The following is a 23,565-nucleotide window of genomic DNA, read 5'->3' as shown; positions in this document are numbered from 1 at the left end:
TGTTGCTATTGTTGCTGTTTTTGACAATTTCAGTTACTCTGTTGTTTGTGATGTTTACTGGATAATATGTAATGGAGAGTCATTCTGTTGGTTGGAAGGGACCTCCAAGGTCACAGGTCTGCAAGAACCACTTCTGACTTTTGTCCCTCAATAAAATTTGCCTGGAGCAATTAAAAAATCAAACAAAAAAACTGTTTACACATCTTTATGTTGGGCCTGGACTCCAATAGGGCTGAACGATTTTGGAAAATAATCGAATTGCGATTTTTTTTCCTCAATATTGCGATTGCGATTTAATATGCGATTATTTTTTCAAGGTCCTCTTCTCATGTATTTTTCAACAAACACAAGCAATAAATCAATCTGTATTATAATAAACAATATCATATTTATTATACATAAATTGTTCTTTCTTATAGGCGAGTCTCATGTCAAGATAAAGTCAAGTGAAGCATGTATTAATATGAAAGACAGTTTATTTATCTTCTTCTTCAATTATAGTTGTAAACTTACTAAATACTGTGACTTGCAGTCTTGTAAGCGTTCACCACAACAAGCCAACCGCTTGTCCATTGTGCTTATCAGCCCTAAACCCAGGCTTGATCACTATACTAATGCAGGGCTGGACATTAAGGATTTTGAGCGGTTTGCTCGTCTGCATTGCAGTAGGGAAGCACTGATCCACATTTTTTCATTTCCGATCCGATCCCAATACTTAAATTTGTATATCTGCCGATATAATTCTGATAGCAGAGCTCTGTTTGCTTTAATATTCTTATTATCATTATTGTTCACTTTAAATGAGGCTATAGTAAACTCTTCTCTACAATAAAGTATGAATTGTACAAATGTATGCATGTTTTCTCTCAAAAGACCACTTGAGGTTAGTATCAGGTCAGAAAAAGAAGCAGTACAAACTATTTTTGTTCCATTTGGACAATGTGGGGGTCTGCATGACGTCATCATCTCATAATAAACTAGTTCTATCTTTCAAACCTCAGAATAACTTTATTAATTCCTGGGGAAATTATTTAGCAACGCAGCACAAACAGCAGTGTTTCCAGCTCGAACAACACAAATGATTGGGACTATTTTCATGGAGTTTAGCGCGGAGTAGGACGCAGCTTCACGGAGGTGTGAATCGACTGCTACAGCGGAGGAGCTGCTGGTCATTGTTTTCCAAACGGCAACATGTTGTCGTGAAAAGTTGGAGTGCTACAGTGCTACTTCCCTAGCCTGCTCGCTGGCTGCAAACTGTGGAATGGATTTCCTGACTCATTACTCCACGTCTCATTGAGACCCGCCTCCCTTCAGGAAATCCAGTCCACAGTTTGCAGCCAGCGAGCAGAGCAGCAGCAGGGAAACACTGTGGAGTCATTTCAGCAACAGTGAAGCAGACGAGGCTTCATGGATCAGAAATCTCCGCAGGTTGGATCGGAAATTTCCGATCCGTCAATTACGTTGATATCGGAACCCGATCCCGGATCGGATCGGCTCCATCCCTAAAAACCACAAGCCTGTTCGGGCAAGGTGGGCAGATGAGACGCGCAGGATGTGCAAGTCGTCACGTGACCAGATCACGTGAGCAGTCAAATCGCAGCGATTAAAAAAATCTTGTTTTATCATATCGCAATATTATCGCAAATGCAATTAATCGTTCAGCCCTAGACTCCATGGCTCACCTCCTCCAGACAAGAGGGGGGGACCACATTTCTTTGAGAACCAAGAAACGTGGTCACCACTCGGGGGTCCCCGGCAACCCCTCCTTGGAAGCTGCGTCTCACCGCCAGGGGGATCCACCATCTCCGCCACACCCATGGTCTAGAAACCTGAGAGCAGCCAAAGGAGATTGGTTAAGACGCAGCCTGGCACCACAGGGTGCCTCAACATGACGCGCAGATATAAAAGTCCGACCCGCAAAAACACACCCATCTCCAAGACGGATTTGCGTCGATCCACATGCAGGACTTTGTACGGGAACACAAGGAGCCGCATGTGAACTCATGCTGACCGGGACCGGAACTTTTTAACTTGCTGGATGAGTTGGAAAAGCCGTGGGATTACTGTCTTTTCCTTCATTTTCTTCAACGGAGCCGCACCGCTGCGCGCCCACTTGTCTCCCCTGCAGCCGCACAGCGCCCCGTGCCTGCCAACCTGAAGCTTGCTTCTGCACCCACGCAAGAACCGCCAGGTCACTCACCGCACGTTTGGCGGACTCTCCTGTGTTCCACGCCGCAAAACGCAACTCAGGTCCTCCTTTCACCGGGACGCCAAATACCTGGCCGCGGCCGCAAATCAAAGGATTTCCCCCGGCCACGGAGACACGTTTCACCCCCCCCCCCCCCCCCCCGTTCGACCAAGTAAGAGGCTTTGTCGTGGGCAGGAAAGGTAGAATAATGTGCTGTTGATATTGTGTGTTTTATTTTGTGCTTGTGAGACTCTGGGACGCTGATCCCCTCCGTTTTCTAGCAGTTTGTGCGTGATAGCCGTCTACACAAATGACTGTACATGCATCCAGAAGTTCTCCCCCAGCTCCTAGAGACTGAGAAGGCCTGAGCAGCTGACCCAGCTTCTGTGGATAACTACTGGGCTCTCTTTTTAGCAAAATCTCGCCAGAACTGTCCTTCTCTCCTCTCCCCCTCTCTCTCTCTCCCTCCTTCACTAACCCCGCGTCCGCCACCGCTCGTGTCGTTATCTGATCCAGATAAGCTCATACACATAGTCACAAATTAGCAACCAAACTGCTAACTGGTGCCGCAACGTCCCCCCGTACGGTTACCAGAGTTCCAACATCAAGTCAAATCTGAAGCATTCAGACCGGCCTGCAAAGCCGTCGGGTTGTCACGTGACCTCGGAAAGCGTCTTCCTACCGCCAAGGCAACTCTGCTTCGCGTCGGTGAAACCGGGCCGCCATTTTGGCTCTGTGAAAACCCCACCAGAGCCGCCATCTTGGTTGAGGCTCTAAACTCATCCATCACCCGGTGGACGTTAGAGGCCATTACACCCACTCACACTCACCCTCCAAGGTCTGCCTCCACCTGGTGGACATTCTAGGTCATTACACCCATTTCTCTCTCATCACTCCAGACCACACACATCACACACATATACTTTCTTTATACATAGTGTTGCTGTTTAGTAGATTAGATCTCCGTGTTAGATGACGTTTGCTACTTGGATGTGTTGATTTATGAGGTGATTTCAAGGGGTGGGGGTGGGGGGGGGGCATACAATACCCTTGATTGCGTTACATATAATTATTTACAGTTATCACACTGATCCAAATACTTTCCAACTGTTATTAGATTAAACCAGCCTGAGCGGTGTGTGTGTGTGTGTGTGTGTGTGTGTGTGTGTGTGTGTGTGTGTGTGTGTGTGTGTGTGTGTGTGTGTGTGTGTGTGTGTGTGTGTGTGTGTGTGTGTGTGTGTGTGTGTGTGTGTGTGTGTGTGTGTGTGTGTGTGTGTGTGTGTGTGTGTGTGTGTGTGTGTGTGTGTGTGTGTGTGTGTGTGTGTGTCTGTGGTGGGTTTGTCCACTGGGTGTGGCCGGAACTGTTGTGGGGGGGCCTGTCGCGGCACCGCCACCCTCGTGGCCGGCAGCCCACCCGATCCGAGGAGGCCCCAGAGAAACACGCCCCAGCCCAGAAAGCAGCAGATGGGGAATGCAGAGAGGGATGCTCTGATGCACAGGGATTGAGAAATGGTTTTCTGAATTAGCAAAGCAGAGTTTGAAATCTCCAAGAACACAACAGTTGAATTGAAGTTCTGTGGTGTGCCGCCAGAGTCACTGTAAATTTAAGGAAAACTGCTCCCTCATATTCAGAAGTGAAAAAGCATTTGCAAGAACAGTATATGTTTCAAATCCAATGACACTGACTGTTCAGGACACTTCTTTGAAGATGTTTATGCAGCTACATGTTTCTGTTCGCATCTTTCAGAGCTCTCATGAACAACATACAGACAGGAATAGAAACACACTCAGTCTGTTATGAAGGCTCCAGAAAAAATAATACATTTACTAAGAAATCTGAATTAATTGAAGGTTGAACCGAAATCAACAGAGGCTACAGAGAGTTGATGTTCTTCTGTTTGATCTCTTTGTTTTCCCAGAATGCTGAGGTTTCAGTGTTTGAGGTCAACATCCGATTCATCGGTGGACTGCTGGCTGCCTACTACCTCTCCGGACAAGAAGTAAGTCCTCACCAGTTTTTTCTCTGTTGGTAAGAAGAGTGGGAATGAGGGCTGCAGAGGGCGAAACGATAAAAGGATGGAGAAGACAGTGGAGCAGGAAGAAGGCCTTTCTTCCCTCTGCCAGTCCCCCTCATATCTCACCTCTCCGCTGCTCCCATTATGGCCAGCAGCCAGATTTCCTGTTACGACTAAGGAGATGTTGAAAGCTATATCGAACCATCCATCTCCCCTTCTCTGTCCTATTTCACTTCTTCTCTCTGCCCATTGCTTCCATTGCAGCTTCCATGCCCAGCCAAGCACCGCCGCCTCTATAATGGGAGCAAATACATCAAATATCAGCAAAACCTCCGCAGCCGCTGTGCTCTCATGTGCTCATGCACACCACGGCCGTAGTAAATAGTTCTTCTGCACATGCTCAGTAGAATGGACAATAAGAACAATGTTTCTTCCGTCGTGTCATGACTCCCAGTCCATATTCTCCTCGAACGTGGTAATTTTATTTTGACAGTCACCAAGAATAACAATCCAATTCCATCTTCTGTCTCTCCAAATGTTCGTTTGCTCACTATTGTTCACATTATAGCAGATTGTTCTCTGCAGGCATGTGTGTGTGGTTTCATGACAAGAACAACCCAACAGTTCCAACTCTCGGCCCGGCGCGCAAACTACAACATTTTCAGAGTTTCTGTGTAAAGGGACATGGTTTTGAAAATGCTGTGTAAACCTGAAACCTTTCTGAAATGAAATCACTGAAACAATGTATTTTCTCTCTGAAACGTTGTATAAATGGGGCTTCAGAGATGCTCTGACCCATACTGGTCAATCTCACTCAAATCTTTAGGTATAAATTTAAATAAATCAACTTAGATGAGAAAATGTTCACTTGCAGTCTCATACGTCTCTCCCCTTACAGCAACCGTGATGATATAATCAGTGGTCCAGTCACTGCTTATGGTCATAATGTAATGGCTGATTGGTTTATAATAGAGCTACTCTAGTGGAGTTTGAGCTACTTTTTCCAACCTAAGATGGTTTAGTTTGTATCACATTAGTGCTGGTACTATGCTCTTTGAGTATTCAGGTTTATTGATTGAATCTTTTAAGAATCTTGTTTGTTTTTTGAGTGTAAAGATTGAAAACTTGAAGAACTGCCTGAGGTCACTTCATCACGCGGCTCTGACGCAGCCTGTGCTCTTTTCTCTCTGCATTGCCTTTCTGACCCCCCCCCCCCCCCCCCCCCCCGTCTTCTATCTACTTGAGTATTGATCATTTTGATCATTATATGCCATTTGCATAGCGGTGGTGGTGCTTTTCTTATAGTGGCACGCTGAGAGGGCGTCTGTGAAATAAAGATTGTGATCTTCTGCAGTGCTCGATCAAAGCATGCAGAATTATGTGCAATTAACTCCAGTCAGGGACAAAATCCAAAGTGTCACAAAGAAAAATCAAGTGGATGTTCCAGAATCTGAGCTTTAAGTTCTCAGATTAAAGCTCTTATTTCCGAATTCAGTGAAACCGAATGAGAAAACAGTAAAAAGCTTCTTTGGCCTCGTCCCACTAATGGCAGCCCTGACATTAAAGATGTCTGGCTAACTTAACTCAGTGATGAAAAGGAGGTCAGCCAGAGTTTTGAAGCCAGTTAACAGAAATGTGGCTAAATTAGCTTGAATAACGAGACGGGCTGCTCCTCGCTGTCTCCCGCCCACTCGCTCACACGGCTCCGCCTTGTCCTCCCAAATCAGCTGTCCAACTAAACCAAATGGAGAGTCGCCAGAACAGAGAGAGAGAAAAACAAAACAAAAAAAAAGCAGAAATGGTGCATTCTCATGCATTCTGGACTATAAATACTCGGTCATGACAGGTAGATTGTGCTTCTTAACAATTTTATATATTTCATATTTTTTTCTAGACATTTTTGCTGATGCATCCTATGTCCTTTCTTGCTTTGTTTAAATGTCTTTTTTTCTTTTAAGGTCATAGCTTCTTTTCATTGGTGATGGTTTCCACCTGTACCTGTACCTGACTCCCCTCACTCCAAACTTCACTACATGTTCTTGTTTATGCTCCTTGTAGTCGACACATTGCTTCTATCTGCACCCCTAAACTGAGCAGCTGCAGACTTTAAACTGTGAAATAGTTTTTATTATCCTCTTATTAGTTTATAATTGAATATTAGATGCTCATTTGTACTCCGCAGGCCTCCCATAGCTCCGCCCCAAGATCTTAGAATTTCACAGTCACACATAATTAAATTGGTAAGCATGATTGTCAATACTTATATCAAAATTGGCATTTTCACAGCAAATACTATTTTATTCTTCAATGAAAAGCATGAATGATGTACAGATATCCAAACGTATAAACATTTTGGAAATAAAAAGTGAGATCGATCATAGGTCTATAGAATTAGTCCCACCTGTGTGGATTCTGCAGATTTGATTACTCAGCATCTTGGAATGGAAATTCCTCCCTTTCTGTTTCAGCATTTGAACGTGTCAGGATGAGTCGGAGAATTATGAACCAATCAGAGGCCAGTCTTCAAAACATATATACCACATGGTATGAATTGAGCGATCACGTTGCTCGTTACTGGGTTTAATACAAACCCTAAAGTCAGGTGCGAGGTGTTTACTCAAGCCGATAGTCCGCTATATTTCAGCGAAAAAAAATGAATTTATTTAGACAAAATTAGACAGTGACAAGCAGTGATGGCCATTCTACACATATTTTAGATGCTTTGAGCAACACGTCGGCTATTTTTTCAGCCGTCTTTTCCAAAAGTTGACCGTTCAAATAACAGCTGGACGGCTCGCTGCCTATAACCAAGGATTTGGCACACCTCATGCTTATACCACACGATACATCAGCTTGATGGTGGCGAGAGAAAAGTGTCTCTCAATTGGAATGTTGCAGCTTCAACCCTCCCGTCTGTTCATATGTCAAAATGTCCTTGAGTGAGACACCGAGGCCCCGTTTACATGACGTTTACCTGAAAACGCTAAACTTTCATTGCGTCTTGGGGACTTTTTAGAAATGTTCCATCTCTGTATAAACGTGGGGAAACACTGCCACTGCGCATGCACACCACAGCTGTAGTAAATAGTTCTTCTGCTCATACGCAAGTAGATGGACAATAAGAACAGAGCTCCCTCCAGAGTGGCTTGACAGCATGGCGATATTTTTCTGGGTAATTTTATAGTTGAGAGTCCAACTTGGTCGTCTGTCTGTACGAATGTTTGTGTACGTTATTGATCTCTGTGCACATGTGAGTGTGGTTTCATTACAAAAACAACCAACAGCCACTCGTGGCCTGACATGGTAGCTACATCGTTTTCAGCTTTTTGTGCCGATTTGGTGTAAACCTTGTCGGGTTAACTGGGCCTGAAACCCAAACTGCTTCTATGAGTGGGTGGATGTGAACAGGAACACCGTAAAGCACTTCAGGGGCTGATAAATCAGTGGGAAAACACTATATAAGTGATTTCCATTTGCTTAGACCCCGCCCACATGGCGACAAAAAGTTCTCCTCACAAAAACCAAAACGATTTGAAAATAAACAAAAGCTCCCCCAAAGTCTTGAATGCATTTTGCTTGACAGTCCTCTCAAGGCTGCAGTCATCCCTTTTGCAGGTGCACCTTTTCCTACCACACTTTTTCCTTCCACTCAACTCTCTATGAACATGCCAGCTTTCTCTGAACCAACCAGCTTCTTTAGCAAGGACCTTCTGTGGCTTACTGTCCTTGTGGATGGTGTCAATGACTGTCTTCTGGACATCTGTCAAGTCAGCAGTCTTCCCCATACTGACCCAGACAGAGAGACCATTTAAAGGCTCAGGAAAACTTTGCTGGTGAGTTCATTAGTTGATTAGGGTGTGACAGCATGATGTTCCAAAACTAAACTTTTCCACAATATTCAAATTTTCTGACACAATGAATTTTGGGTGCCCCCTGTAGCTCAGTAGGTAGAGCATGAGACTCGCTTTTAACTATCTGCAAGCTATAGTCATCAACATTTCAAGAAATAAAGGCTTGAAATATTTCACTCTGTGTCATGAGCCTATATCATATATGGGTTTGACTTTCTGAAATGAGTGACAAAAAATATTAAAACATTTTCATGATATTCAAATTTTTTGAGACGTACCTGTATGACCTCTGAGCGATGGTTTCAATATTCAGCTGAAGCACACCGAGATCTCTCTCTCTCACACACACACACACACACACACACACACACACACACACACACACACACACACACACACACACACACACACACACACACACACACACACACACACACACACACACACACACAGGATCGTTGTCACCACCGAGGAAAGTGGAGTGTGTGGATCAGCATTCAGCAGGAGGTCATTTTGGTCTGAGAAAGCAGTGATGGATTGTATTTACTTCTCAGTCTGTCCTCGGCTTTTATTCCTTTAGACTATGCTGTTGTTTCTACCTCTGTCCATCTTCTTTTTTTCTCTATTCTCACTTTTTGTTTTGTCCTTCTCATCACCTGTCTGAGCTCCACTGCCTTATCTTTTTCTCTGCTTTAGTCGCCGTTGTGATTATTTCTTGTGCTTCACAAGTAAATTCAGTAAAGTTTCTACACTTTCATTTGGCTTTCTTTATTCTCTGCGAGCTTTCTTTTGCATTTAAGCTTTTGTGGTTTCTTTCTCTCTCAGTATGTATTCTCCTTATTTTGTACTTTTCGGATTCTCTACTTTTAAACATATTTCTGCTTTATTTCTCTTTTTCAACTCAGGAGTTATTGTAGCTACTTCTTTTGTGTCATCTTCTGCTGTTTCAGTACTGCATTCACTGCTTTTATCGGCTTTTCTTGTCTTTAGTTTCTCTGGGAATGTTACTTATTAATTGTTTAACTTGCTACTTAATAGTCGATCAAATGAAAGAAAGGTACCATTTTCAAACTGACCTACTACCATCGATAATTTTCAGTCAAACAGCAACCTGTACATTCCTTGCTTGTTTACTCCTCTTACAGCACACTTCAGTCATTGGTAATCTCTGGTTACTCTATATACTGCAGGAATTACTCCTTCACTCTCTCACCCACATTAATGAGCTAATGCACACAGTAGTAATCAAGTAGTAGTAGTAATCTCAGGCTTTGTTTACACGACGTTTCCAAGTAAGTAGGGAAAGCTTTTGTTGCATTCTGGGAGTTTGGACACAAGAACGGTGCTCAGAGTCACTGAAAGTACAACTTTTTGTAACCGTTTCCCCTGGTGAATTTTTGAAAATGCTCTCTTTCTATGTAAACGGAGGAAAACAAATCCAATTTTTTTGACAGTAACAACAATGGAAGCTTCCAGAGTGTCATGACTCTCTGTCTTTATTCTCTTGGGGTTCACCCGAAATATCAACCCAACTTGGTGTTCTGTCCAAACCAATGTCTGTGTTCCCTGTGCGCATTTGTGTGTGGTTTCATTACAAAACCAACCAACAGCACCAACTCCTGGCCTGGCATGTTGGCTGCATTGTTTTCATCATTTCTGTCATTTCCGTGTAAACAGAAAACTTTTACTGAAACAAGACCGCAAATCGATTTTTCCACTTGAAACATTGGTGTTTAAACAGTTAACTTGGTTAGCAAATGGTTGTCTGCTTCTGAGTTCTGTGGAACATCTGTGAGCATTTCACCTCCTTAAACTTAACCAAGTAAAGTGATAATGTTTTCACCATAACTTCAGCCATCGAGTAGCCAGTTTCAAAATGAGTAAAATAAGACCTCTACTAAACATCAAGATGTAGCCAAATGATAAATGTTGAGATGATTAAAGTATATTAAGACTCACCAATTTTTATTGGCAAAGTAAATTTTTGATTATTTAGAGCCAAAAAAGTAGATAAAATAATAAAGGATGATAAAGATTTTTGTGTTTTCATATTCCCAGTTTGGGGGTATTTTTAGCCCACAACTACCTTTCAAAGCAGCCGAATGAAGGGGACAGACTGAGGATTGCTTAAACTCCTCTGCTGTGTACTGTGACTGATGAATGTACAAAGCCATCACCTACTTTCAGGCAAGTAGAGAAGTGCGACAAGGAAGAACACTAAAAGATATACCTCAACACTTTCAATCAAAAACCTAGTTTTTGTTCTCGTTACTCTTTCTTTCTTTTTTTGTTTTTCTAGCCCAAAGCTATTTTGGTGTGAAACGTTTTTGTCAAGTTTGTTCTGCCAATAGCTGTGCCTCATTAGCTCGCTGGTGTTTTTTTGCCATCCTTCTTTAAACCCAACAGAAACGCAGCAGCTGTTGTCGCCGTATACAGACATTTTGTTGGCGTCACACTTCCAGCCTGAAACACAACTTTTCAACATATTCCAGCAAATGTGCCGATGCAGCTTGGCAGGCTGTGTAGGGTGAAGCAGAATAATAATAAAAATAAAACATTGTATTTGTAATGCACTTTACATTTAAACAATCTCAAAGTGCTATAGAAAAATAGAAAATAAAAAAATAAAAGAAAAGGTAGGTCAGGGCGAGAAAAGTCTTTTAAAGTTTAAAAGGGAGACATAAAACATAAAAAAAAAGGCTTTTATAAAAAGATAGGTTTTTGTTTAGAAGCATTGGCGTGGACGAGCTTCTCTGCATCAGCCAGAGTGAGTGTTGGGCGGAGTTGGGCGATGTTCATGAGGTGGTAGAAAGAGGTCTTGCAGATGTGTTTGATGTGGGTGTCAAAGGTGAACTGTGAGTCTATTTTAAATCCCAGGTTGGTGGTGCAAGTGGAGAGGGTGATGTTTTGGCCAGAGAAGGCGATGCTGGTGATGTTGGAGGAGCGGATCTGATGTGGTGGGCCAATAAGGATGGCTTCAGATTTTGAGGCGTTCAACTGCAAGAAGTTGAGCTTCATCCATGCCTCGATCTCCTCTAGGCAGCTGTTCAGGGTGGATGTTGGCCGGGGAGCGGAGGATGTAGGGAGTGTTCAGAGGTAGAGCTGAGTATCATCGGCGTAGCAATGAAATGGTATTCCATATCTAGCGATGACATTTCCCAGGGGGAGTAGGTAGATGGAAAAGAGGGCGGGGCCCAGCACTGAGCCCTGAGGAACACCGCAGGTGACGTCGTGGGTGTGAGATTTTGCTCCGCCCAGGGCAACATACTCAGTTCTATTAGTCAGAAATGAGATAAACCAGTTGAGTACTGACTCTGAGAGTCCGATGGTGTATTTCAGGTGGTGGAAGAGGATTGGTTAATGAGTGGTTAATGATCCCGGTGATTAGTGGAGAGATGGCAGAGATGTTGGCCTTCAGCACGAATGACGGAAAAGGGTCCAGGGCTCAGCAGGATGGCTTCATTTCCTGATAAAGCCTTCCACCTCTTCCTGTGTGACTGTAGTGAAGGAGCAGAGGGGCTGGACAGGCTCAGACAGTGGGTCAGCAGTTTGGAGGGGCCGGATGGCGGTGGAGGCGAGATGTGAGCGAATGTTCGCAACTTTTTCCCTGAAAAGGTCCTGTGCATATTGCACCTCTCCACGGAGGCCTCAGAGTGGGGGGCTGAGGGGGGTTTGAAGAGCCGATTTATGGTGGAAAAGAGTTGTTTGGAGTTTCCAGGGCTGTTGTTGATGATGGCAGAGTAGTACCCGGATCGTATGTTCCTCAGAGCTTTTGCATACTCCTTCTTGTGTTCTTTGTATGCCTGCTTGTGAACAGTCAGTCCAGAGGCCTTGAACCGCCGCTCCGCGACTCGCCCGGCCATCTTCATCTTTCGCAGCTCGTAGGTGTACCAGGGTGCTGAGCTTGAGAATGAAACAAGCCTAGATGTTAGGGGGGCGTGGGAGTCCAGCAGACTGCTCAGGGACTTGTAGAAATCCACAGAGTCAGTAACAGAGAGGGAGTCAGCAGAGCTGGAGGAGAGATGCTGAAGATCAAGTGTCAAGGCATCCATGTTGAGGTTTTTCATATTTCTGAAATGAATCTGCCGCTTAGGATTGGCATGCGGGGAGGGCAAAGGGCAGCTCCATTGACATGATCTTGTGGTCGGAAACACCAAGGTCGTAGACCTGTAGGTTTCTGATATGGGCGGAGTTGGAGATGACTAGGTCAAGTGTGTGTCCCCTGGAATGTGTGGGAACATCAACGTGTTGTTGCAGGTTAAGGGAGTCTAGCAGCTGGAGATAGTCAGCAGCAAAATGGCATGAGGGGGGTGTCGACATGGATGTTTAAATCACCAAAGATTATGGCTTTGGCAGAGGTGGTACAGAGAGTAGAGAGGAGATCAAATATTTCTGGGATGAAGGCTGGGTTGGGTTTTGGAGTTCTGTAAATGAGGAGAACTGTCATGGGAAGGGGAGGCTTGCAGCTAAATGCCAAACACTCGCAGGAGGATGTTGTAGGCAGCGAGATGGGAGACAGCTGTAGGTCCTGTCGGTAGATGACAGCCAATCCACCACCGCGGCCAGTTCTGTGAGCTGCCTCCAAGTAGCTGTAGCCGGTGGGACAAGCTTCATTCAGGGCAGAGAAGACTTCGAGCTGGTGCCACGTTTCGGTCAGGCACAAACAATCCATGGAACGATGGTACGATGGATGATTACGTGGAGTTTCTTACGATATCTGTCACAGTGGCGTTAGAGAAACGGTATATTAGTCTGCCTGTCGGTGTTTATGTTGTATAAGTCTCTCATTGCTCCTGTAGGCAGTGTTACACTTTTGTTGTACCAGATTTAGTAAACAAAACTTCACTGCCAAACAACTGAAAAACTAACAATTCAGGGGGAAAACTAAGTGCATTAAGTAATATCACAACAATTTGCTTTAAATTTCAGCAGTTGATTCAGCAGTTCTCAAACTCAACGTCACTCATGTCTCTGTTCCTCTACTGTAGACCTTCACCATAGAAACTGTCAACAAACTGCTAAAAGTAGCTGTTGCACATCTAAGTAATCGATTGTTGTGTCCACAGCTTTTCTACAGATATAAAGAGGAGTTTACATGTTCTTCCTGTATATGAGAAGGTTTTCTCCACCACTCCAGTTTTCTCACTTGTTTATTGGTAAATCTTTCGCTACGGATGTGTCATAGTTCTGTTAGACTCCCGGCTTGTACAGGGTGGAGTCCTGCCCGCTGTAGCCCAAAGTTAGATATACTGGGTAAATAAAAATAGTTTCACAGAAGAAGTAGTTTCAGCTTTACACGGAGTCGGCGTGTTTTCACAAAGCTCCACCTTGCGAGCCATTATCAAAAAGTTGCACTTTCAGTGGCTCCGGGTACTGTCGCTATGTAAACAGAACCCCAAAACGTGAAGAAAGTTTTGACTTTCACTTGGAAATGTTGTCGTGTGTGCAGGAGCTGAATCCTCTGCCTCGCTGAGAGAAATCCAATGAGCCTTAAAGCTCGTGCTGTCCTCCACCTGGAGAGGAGGATGATGATGGTACTTGTAGTCCTGATCCTTAATTTACTCACTGGTTCAAAAACCCAAAAACCAAACGGCTGTTGAGACATGAGACATGTTATACTTACAACACCTCCTCATATTGTATCCCTAGACAAGTTTTGAACACTTGTATCACTTCAACTGGTTGCCTGGCAATTACAGCATGAAACTGTTTTGTTTCCTTGTAGATTCTTCTTTTAAATCACTGATGTTCTCATAGTTAATAATCACTCTACTCTTTTTTTCTAGCTCATCGTTTGTGGTTTTCTTCTATTGCGTTCATGTTTGTGCAAGGTTTTAATAGAAACAAATCCACATCAAATGCTGTTGTTTTGAGGTTGACTCGTTCAGTTTAATCTTTTCCTGATGACTCCCTCATGTAATTGAAGTGCAATATTAATTTCCTTTAAGACGTCAGGAAGGTTACATCATGCAGAACGTGTTTATTTCTCCTATTTCATACATTATTGTTTTTTTCTCATCATTTTGTTTTGATTTACTTTATGATTTATTTCTATACCTTCCTTTCTTGCTCCTTTTTATGAAAAACCTTCCTCTTTCTCTATGTGTATCTGTTTCCATGCACTACTGTTTTAGATGGGGTCAGTTTTTTCTGTAAAGAATACAACAACTGGGTGAAGGTTGAAAATAGAACATCAACAAAGCTGAAGTCCACAGATGAACAGCCAGGACTTTGTACTCGGTTTGTACGGAAAAAAAATTTGTGTAACCTCGGAGTTAACCCTGATTCAATAGCAAGTACAGGAAGAAGAAATTAGTGACAGATGATGCGACAGAGGTCGAAAAATGGAGTGGAAGCAGATTGTAAACTGGGAGAGTGGAAATGCAATGACAGGGATGATTTGAGTGAGGAACACCAGATTGCACAGAGAAGGCAGAAGGTCGGGGGAGCGGGCCGACTCCTGTAATAATGTTGGATAATGAGACGAGCGCATCCAAAAGAAAAGCTGCAAGCTGCGGCGGCAAAAACGCCACGGCACAGCCAGCCTCGGTGGACAAATTGGTTCAGGAAGGGAGTCAGTACAACCAAAGGTAACAACAAGGACCTGAGTGGACAGACAAAACAAGCAAGACAAGATCAGAAGGTTAAAAACAAGATAAACATTTTCTGATAAATGATAAGAAAACCTGTTTCACTGCCTTTTTGTTTCTTCTCTGACACAGTCATCAGTTCAAACCCCTCCCCCCGCCAAACATCTTGTATTTCTCTCCTACTCCTTTTCCCCAGATCCCTGCCAGTCCTCTCATCATGTCTTTCACTACATCAAACTTCACCTCCTCTCTCTCTCTCTCTCTCTCTCTCTCTCTCTCTCTCTCTCTCTCTCTCTCTCTCTCTCTCTCTCTCTCTCTCTCTCTCTCTCTCTCTCTCTCTCTCTCTCTCTCTCTCTCTCTCTCTCTCTTCCTCTGTGCTGTGACGGAGAGCGAAGCGGTCTTTGGTCCAGCCGCCTCCGTACATCCTCCAGATGTCTGCTTGATCTCGCTGGGGAGCATTTGACTCCTTCTCATTTTTATGTCAAACTCTGCACCCGTCAAACAAACTCTGTGTGTCGTTCCCTCTGACGGACTGCCATGGCAGCGCTGCCCAGCAGGAGGACGGTCGGATGCATGTGGGATGGAGTCACCAGGAGACACTGGCTGTCTCCCTGATCACTGCAATGGACCGCCTCAGTGTGTGTGTATGTTACCGGACACTGAGATGGAACACGACTAATGTGAAACGGTGTGATTTTGGAAACGGATGGAAATGGAAGAAAAACAAACCAGGAAATGTAGCCGCGATACATCAAGTCCCCCTGCAGCTTTCTGCTGTGTAAGATCAACACATATCAATGTGAATATGAAAAATAAAATCATAGAATTACTCCATCTCAGAAGAAGGTTTGTACGGAGCCCCTAAAGGGACATTGGAAAAAAAATAAAAATCTATAGTTCTCGTGCGCACGCAAAACTATCTCACCAGATATCAGTTAACAGAAACCAGCCAGTCATAGCCCTGTGATCTCGTGGTAAGAATGGCATTACAAGACTTGGTTGAGCTATATTTCAACCTTGGACTTAATTACAAAGACATAACCTAATAAAGATGAGGATTAAGACAGAGAGGTACAGACAGGAGGGAGAAACGGGTGCGAAAAGAAAAGAGAGACAGGTTTTTGCAGTGGAGATGACAAGCGGAACAATTTGGGTAAATGGACCATGCAGTGAATGTAGGAGAAGAGAGAGGATGGAGGCCAATAAGGATCTTTAATGAGGGGAATAAGAGAATAATGAAGAGTGGGGGATGAGGGATGGAAATGTAGTTTGACTGATGCACTTAATGCAGTTAATCTCAACTCATGTCGAGATTAACTATTAACTACTGACGGAGCATTGATATGCTCTAATTGTCCTCTCCTGTGAAACCACAATGCAAAACAGTTTTTTTTTTTATATATATCTATTACTCAACCCATATTACTGCTATCAGGCGGGTACTCTTGAGCTGAAGCAAGAGTCAAATCACTTCCTGTTGTGGCTTTATTCGGTTGTTACAAGTGGAGAAAACGCAGAAACTGGAGCTGACAGTGTTACAAAAAGCTGCTTTGTCTGCAATTTTCTGCCCGAAAGCACAAGGAGAGTGATTTAGAGGTGGTCACAGCTTTTCTAGAGATATTATCAGGACACAATGAAGAGCTCTCTAAATACAAACACCGGAACTCCAGTCAGTGTGGGAACTCGTCGTCGATCCACTTAAGAGCATGTCTTTAAAAAATCACAATTACAACAAAACACATCTAAACTTTAGAAGTTTAATCATTGATTCAGCTATCTAACAAAATCTGTCTAAATCTGTCCCAACACGAGAGGACGATTTAATCCTGTCAATTCCCGAGATGTCCTGATAGCCTGGGTTTTCCTTTCCCCGCTCGACCTGCCATCACAGGAACTGATGAAACCTGACTGTACCTGTTTGCAACCAGCAGCTGGAGCTTTTTCAGCTCTCGCTTTTAGTTTCTCTTGTCCCACATTTTAATTTTTTCACAAAAAAAAAACACGGCTGGCTTTGTTCTATTTTCAGCCTTCCTCAAGGCAAAAGATGTTAACATTCCAAAAGAGGAATATATTGGGAACGAACGCTGACGACAGTTAAGACGCTTTAAAGACATCAGGTGAGACATTCGGAGGTAAAACGTTCACGATGATGAATAAATCCTCATCACTCTGGCATTTTGGTGCTGTCACTGTTAATACTCGGCGTGACACATCTGTCAGATTTGACAGAAGTCAGTCTGATGTGGTGTGATAGCAACAAGCTCATCATAGAGCAAATTTAATGACTGGCTTTTGGGTTTTTCTACCTCGTGGCCGCTCATCTTCCTTCCTCCTGACGTGGGGAAGCTCAATGATGCCAAATAATCAGCTGATGGTGAAGTGGCATCAGTACACGCACGCACGCACGCACGCACGCACGCACGCACGCACGCACGCACGCACGCACGCACGCACTCTCACACACACACACACACACACACACACAACGCGGGTGACTTAATCCCGTCTCCTGCTGGCTCCCGTGGGGCCGTTTTACCACGCAGGCATATTCAGCACATTTCACAGTCTACCCCTTAATCCCTGTAGGAGGCTCCATTACATGTCAACGGTGGCCCACTACTTAAACCAAAGTGTGTCTGAGTCTGCTTGTGTACGAGCAAATGTACGCAGCGCCATGTACGTTAGAGCAGATTATCACTGTGTGAAAGTTGCTGATCTTGTTAAGTCGTTTTAGGATCTACTTGATTCTTGTCACAGTGTTTGTTATGAAGACCTCCCAATTAAAAGGTTTGGCTTAAGGTTAAGGTTTAATGTGCTTCCTCCAATGAAGTAAATTACTTTTATATTTGCTATGTGGGACTTATGTTTGGTTTTGGATGAAACGAGTAGTTTTTTTTGGTTTTCTTTTCAAGCAGTTGACAAGTAGCTTAAGCCACGGTTCCACCACACTTTCTGTGCTGGGACGTCGTGGGGCGGGTTTTCACCTGGCCCGACTGAGAAAGTTGTGGATGATACGCAAAGAAACCGCGACCACCGGCTACGATTTTCCCGATCTGAAAATCTTCCAAAAATATTGGCATAATGTGTAAAATCCGATCAGTATTGGATCAAAATTCACTCAACTTATTATGTAACTCCCTCATTCTTCCATATCTGAGTTATGGTGTGGAAATATAGGGAAATAATTATAAAGCAAACATAAATCCTATTTTTTTACTTCAGAAAAAGGCCATTCGACTCACAAATCAAGCTGATTATTATTCTCCAACAAATCCTCTGTTTCCCATATCAAAGACACTAAAAATTCACGATATTATCGACCTTAATACACTAGCTGTCACGTACAAGGCACATAATTATAAACTTCCGCCTCACATCCGGAAGTTAGTCCAACAGAGAGAGTTGATATAGCCTCAGGGGTGCTGGTTTTTTTGTGTCAACTATACTCAATCATCCTTCCAAATGTCTCAAATATACTTTGAAATCCAATCCTTCAAATCAATAATGCTGAAAAAATTAGTCGTGGACGAGATGTCGGGAATCACGTGGACGAGTTGTCTGTGCACCCAAATAAAACCCAGACAGGAACTCTATTTTGGCAGACTTTTTGCCAATTTATTTTACAGCCTGACAGATTTGAAAATGATTTAACTATTTGTTACACCCCGAGGAGGGACGGAACATACCTTGAAGGACACAGGGAAACGGTTGTATTTTTACAATTTTTATTTAATTTTCTTTTAATACGTTTGTTGGTTTTTAATTTAAAAAAAAAGGGTTGAACCTGAAAAGCAAGCGGGTTATGTAAAACTAGAACCCGACAAAACCCCATAACAACCCTGTGTCCTAAACTAACAAAATATCAAAAGAACAGGTACCTGGTGGGCTGACAAAAACAAACAAACAGGTGCGGTACCGGGCCAACCCTGTACAGGGCCGTAGGAGCCGGTACCAACACCCAATCTAACAAACGAAAACCCCAACCTACTTTTGAAAGATAAACCAAAACGAAAACAGGACCACCAGTCCCACCAGGGAAAAAGGATCTGTGCTAACCCCCCACATACAACGAAGGCGGAAGAGCCGAAGAGGACAGCCGCCTGGCTGCGTGTTCGAATGGGAGTGATCGAGAGAGAGACGCCTCAACCCTTTAGACACCGCCTATTTATAGGCGGAGAGGCGGGCTTTAACGAATCCTACAAAAATAATAACTATCAACTAATACTGAAATAATCTCTCAAGAAAACCAACAAGGGGATATAGTAATAAATTTACTTCCCGCCGAAAAATATTACTTTATATATATATATATAACAAACTAAATAAATTGACCTCTCAACGGAAGTAGAATAATAATACAAAAACCTTCACTAATTCCTAACACTATTGATAACACACTGGGGATGGACACTATAGGGTCTTCAATAAGTAGCAGAATATCATCTGCGTACAGAAACATTTTGTGTTCCTCCCCCGCTTGTGACACTCCTTTAATACCACTTTCTGTCCTAATTGCAATGGCCAGGGGTTCGAGGAACAACGTAAAAAGTAAAGGACTAAGAATATCTCCTTGTGTAGTCCCCCATGTTGGGCCAAAGAAGGGAGAGGTCAGTCCATTCGTTGTTCCTGGTGCCCTGAGTTCTGAGTAGATAACATTCACTCGTTTGATAAAACTTTCCCCAAACCCAAATGTCCCAAGCGTAACCTTGCAAAAAGTTCTACTCCACCCTATCGAATGTCTTTTGGGCATCTAAAGTGAAGGCAGCTATTGGGATGCTTTCATTTTGATTAAGCTATATGAGATGTAGTAGGTGTCTAACATTATCTGAGGATGATCTTTCTTTATTGAATCCTACCTGATCCGAGTGTATTAAGAGTGGTAGAACACTCTCTCGCCTCATAGCCAGGATCTTCGTCAGGATTTTACAATCTACATTGATCGGACTGATATGTCTAAAATTTCCTGGATCAGTGGGATCTTTATCTTTTTTAGCAATTAGGGAGATTAGATTCTTCATTAAATGTTTCTGGTAGTTTTCCCAATGAGAATTATTCATCATATGAATCTGTTTTAACAATAGGAGCCAGTTTGTCAACATACTTCTTAGAATATTCCGAGGGAAAGCTGTCTCAACCAGGTGACTTTCCAACCCTCATTGATGAAATGGCTTTTTTAACCTCCTCTACACTTCGGGGCCTTTCTAGGAACACTTGCTGATCTGCTGATGTTTCTGCAACATTGATATTTAAGAAAACTGTCTCATAGTCACCCACCTCTGGTTTGATCTCTGATTTATAAAGCTGTTCGTAAAAGTCTGAAAATACTTTGTTAATATCCCCTTTTTCTGTCACCAATTCACCTTTCTCATTTTTTTCAATAGGTTGTGGAAGCCGTAAAAGAAGAGACGGACAGAGTTGTCGAGTCGTTTTTTCTTTCTTGCTTCACACAGCAGGACAGTAGACCTGTCAAACATTTTCCCCTTGTGACATCACCTCACGTCCTCCTTTAACAACTGCCACATCACCAACCAACCCCCCCCCCCCCCCCCCCCCCCCCCCCACACACACACACACACACACACACACACACACACACGTCACCAACACACCCACTCTACTCTGAATGAGAGAACCTCCCTCAAGGTGCACCACAGGGTCAGTGTTTCTCAGACAGTGATTTCACTAGTTCTTTACGCTCGGATTCAAGATCTTTTAGTAGTTGTATTTGCTTTCTTTAAGTAAGCAATAACTTTCCCTCTTATATACGCCTTAGAGGCCTCCCAAACAGTCCCCAACTTATGTGTGCACTGCAGCATGTCAGCGCTATGGGACCTATTGAACAGTCTGAGACGCTCTCCACTAGATCCTTGCCAATCAGAAAATAATCTATCCCAGAGTGAGATTTGTGAAATATATATTCTCTCTGTATCGGGTTGACAAGTCTCCATATATCAACCCCAGATCTTTCATCAAATGTTTAATTGCCCTCCTGTGTTTTGGTACATTATTGGGAAAGGTATTTTAATCCAGGGTTCAATTCAAAACTTGATTAAAATCCCCTGCTAGAATTGTTTGCCCATCAGGTATGCCCCCAATTAGATTATTTATTCCATGAAAAAAGGTTGAATCTTCAATATTTGGCGCATAAATGTCATATAAACTTCCTTTTTTCCCATTAATTTTAGCTTCCACAAATATCATTCTTCCCTGTTCATCCTTTCGTTCTTTTATAAAGAGAAAATTTAACTTTTTGTGAAACAGAATAATCACCCCGCGCTTTCTGCTTGTATATGAACTGTGATATATCTGACCGACCCAGTCTCTTTTCAATTTGACAGCTTCTGAATCGGTCAAGTGGTTCTCTTGTAAAAAAGCTATTTGGGTTTGTTGAGACTGAAGGTGTGATAAACATTTCTTTCTTTTTACTGGATTTTGTAGCCCGTTTACATTCCAGGATATTATCCTCACACAATTAGCTATAATTTAACTGATAACTTGAATAAGGTCCATACTGAGATGATAACTTGCATAGAGGAAGGTGGAGAATGAAAAGAAAAAGAGAAGAGAAAGGGAAAAGAGAGGTGCCACCCCGCTGCCTGTTAAAACCCGGGTTAACAACAACCTGCAAAAAGGACTTATATAAAACCTCTGAACATAAAACGCCTGAACAGAACCCCCAAACATAGAACAACATACCACCCACCTGTTCCCCGTCATTCTTGAGAGACCCACCGCAAACAACGTCCATGAATTACACTCAGGTGGTCCCCATTAGGAGCCCCCCCCCCCCCCCCCCACCCCTCCTGAAGAAAAGTTATCTGATAGTCGTCTCTTTTAATACTATGCCACACGCACACTATGTGTATGTGCACATAACTAGAAACTGCATTTTCACCATCTTGCAATAGTATTTACATAGTTGGGGATCGAGATCCAAACAGAAGGAAAAAAAAGAAAAAAGCGGCGTATACATGTCCATTGTTCTGACACTGATGGTTCTTGATAAACTTAAATATTAATGATGACATGCGCATCCCCCTGGACTGAAAATACAAACATAAAGAGGAGCCTCTCTGGTTTTTTCACAATTTCTAGCCGCTTTTTAACCCACCCGATGTGTAACCAGTATGGGATTTAATCCCATACTCTCTGCGTTTTGAACGTGTTCAGGCATCAGGTGCAAAGAATAAACAAAAAGTCATGTCCTGTTCATATTGAGCGGTGTCATCCCAATCTTTGTAAACAAATCCAAATCTTCAGACCGTCAGCCCTCAGGAATAAAGTTCACGCGCCGTCCTCTGCAGCCTTCCCAGATTACGTCCTCTTTATTTCGGTACTTCTCCTTTGCAGCAGACAACACTCGTTCCCTCTCTAAGGAACTTAAGAAGTGCACGATAATTGGTCTGGGTGCCCTTTCTTCCTCGGGCACTAGTATTGGGGCACGATGCACTCGTTGAAGCTGAGATCTCAATGGCCTGGTGGAGTTCCTCACACTTTTTAGCACTTTTATGTCTGTTTGCAAAGCCGCCAAAAGCTTCGCCAACTTGTCCCATCTCTTCTGTAGCTTTCTCTAAGGACTGTTGCATGGCAGCCAAGACACTGCTGACGTTGGACTTGCCTTTAGCGGTTCCCCTGGTGGTGGTGGTGGTGTCCGCTAGCTTAGCATTAGCCCCGGTAGCCGGTGAATTAACGGTGCCGTGTTTTGTTGCTCTCGTCTCCATAATACACCAGTTACCAATGTAGTTGAAGTGTTAAACTGTCGCTTCACCGAGGCCTTGAGTACTATCACTCAGATTTAACAAGAGAATTTTTGGTAAATTTGTGGCTTAATTGGGACGACTCCAACGAGGCGTCCATCTTGCTCGGTGACGTCACGTGACCCACAGTTGGGGCTTTTTATATAAAAGTTAAGTTTAAATTTATTGTTAAATAAAGCTTAAACTAGGCGAGCTTCAATGTCAAGTTAGTGTTTGTGTACACTCCCAAAAATGTGTGACATATTGAATTTTGCCTTGTCCCTGAATTGTTTGAGTCGGATCTATATGCATTTCTGTTTGTGTTCGCTGAGCGAGAACATCCTTCAGCGATCGATTTTGAAGTGCGCTGTAATGCATTTTAAAAGGCTGAACACTAAAGCTGTCAGCCCTGCAGGGAAAATGGTAAAAACGCGCTCGGAAACGGTAGACAACCAACTGTCGGGGCTCGTCCTCCCCAAGGATTTTTTACCTCGGAGCTCTCAGTATCCTGGTTCTTTGCTACAGTAAATATGATGTCAACTGAACAGAGACACTGAGGCCTTGTGGTTATTCTGCTGCAGTGACTAAGAAGTAAGGACACAAACTTCATTTTGTTTTGTTGACAAAGTAACATTTTGTTTCACTACTCAGTATTTCTCAGTAGAGGAGCTTGTCATGTGAGTGAAGGTTGAGTAAACCTCACTTAACTTGTTGAATATGTGGAGGCAAGCTCACTGTGGGAAATCACTCCCTGGCAAAGGTCTGTTACTCGGGCACTTTTATGGGTCACCTGTGTCAGACGTTTTTAATATTACACTGTTTTTAATGTTGTCATGACCAAACATGTTGGGATTGAAGTGGAGGTATCGATCCCCAACAAAGCTTTGAGGAATGGAGTAAGGTGGTCGGACTTGATGACTGATGATCATGTTTATGTGTCTCCTGGTGAACATGTGACAGCAGGGTGCCAACGTTAAACGTTGAGTCCCACCATCCATGTCGATGTCTTTTTTGTCGTTTTGTTTTTTATTAAACGTTTCACCTACATAAGCATGGTTTAAGACTTTGGACACTCTTTCACGTAAACGGGGAATGCTGCTTCTTTTGCCCTGTCTTGAAACAATAGTTCACGAATAGGTTGAGGAACACGACAATTAGTTAGAAGCAATAACTTGACCTCCATAT

At 43.2% G+C, this 23,565-nt stretch overlaps 1 protein-coding gene across 1 annotated transcript in view; it reads left to right on the top strand.

Annotated features, from left to right (window-relative positions):
- The window catches only part of man1a2 (mannosidase, alpha, class 1A, member 2), a 190,830-nt gene that overhangs the window by 114,052 nt on the left and 53,213 nt on the right, over window positions 1-23,565 (top strand). Inside the window, exon 6 of the mRNA XM_080478269.1 lies at window positions 4,108-4,188. Within this exon, the coding sequence (XP_080334395.1) occupies window positions 4,108-4,188 (81 nt within the window). The remainder of the gene's footprint in view (window positions 1-4,107; window positions 4,189-23,565) is intronic.

The sequence above is a fragment of the Lipophrys pholis genome (assembly GCF_963383615.2).
Source record: "Lipophrys pholis genome assembly, chromosome: 13".
NCBI classification, from domain to species: Eukaryota; Metazoa; Chordata; class Actinopteri; order Blenniiformes; family Blenniidae; genus Lipophrys; species Lipophrys pholis.
This window is presented reverse-complemented; position numbering and strand designations above follow the sequence as displayed.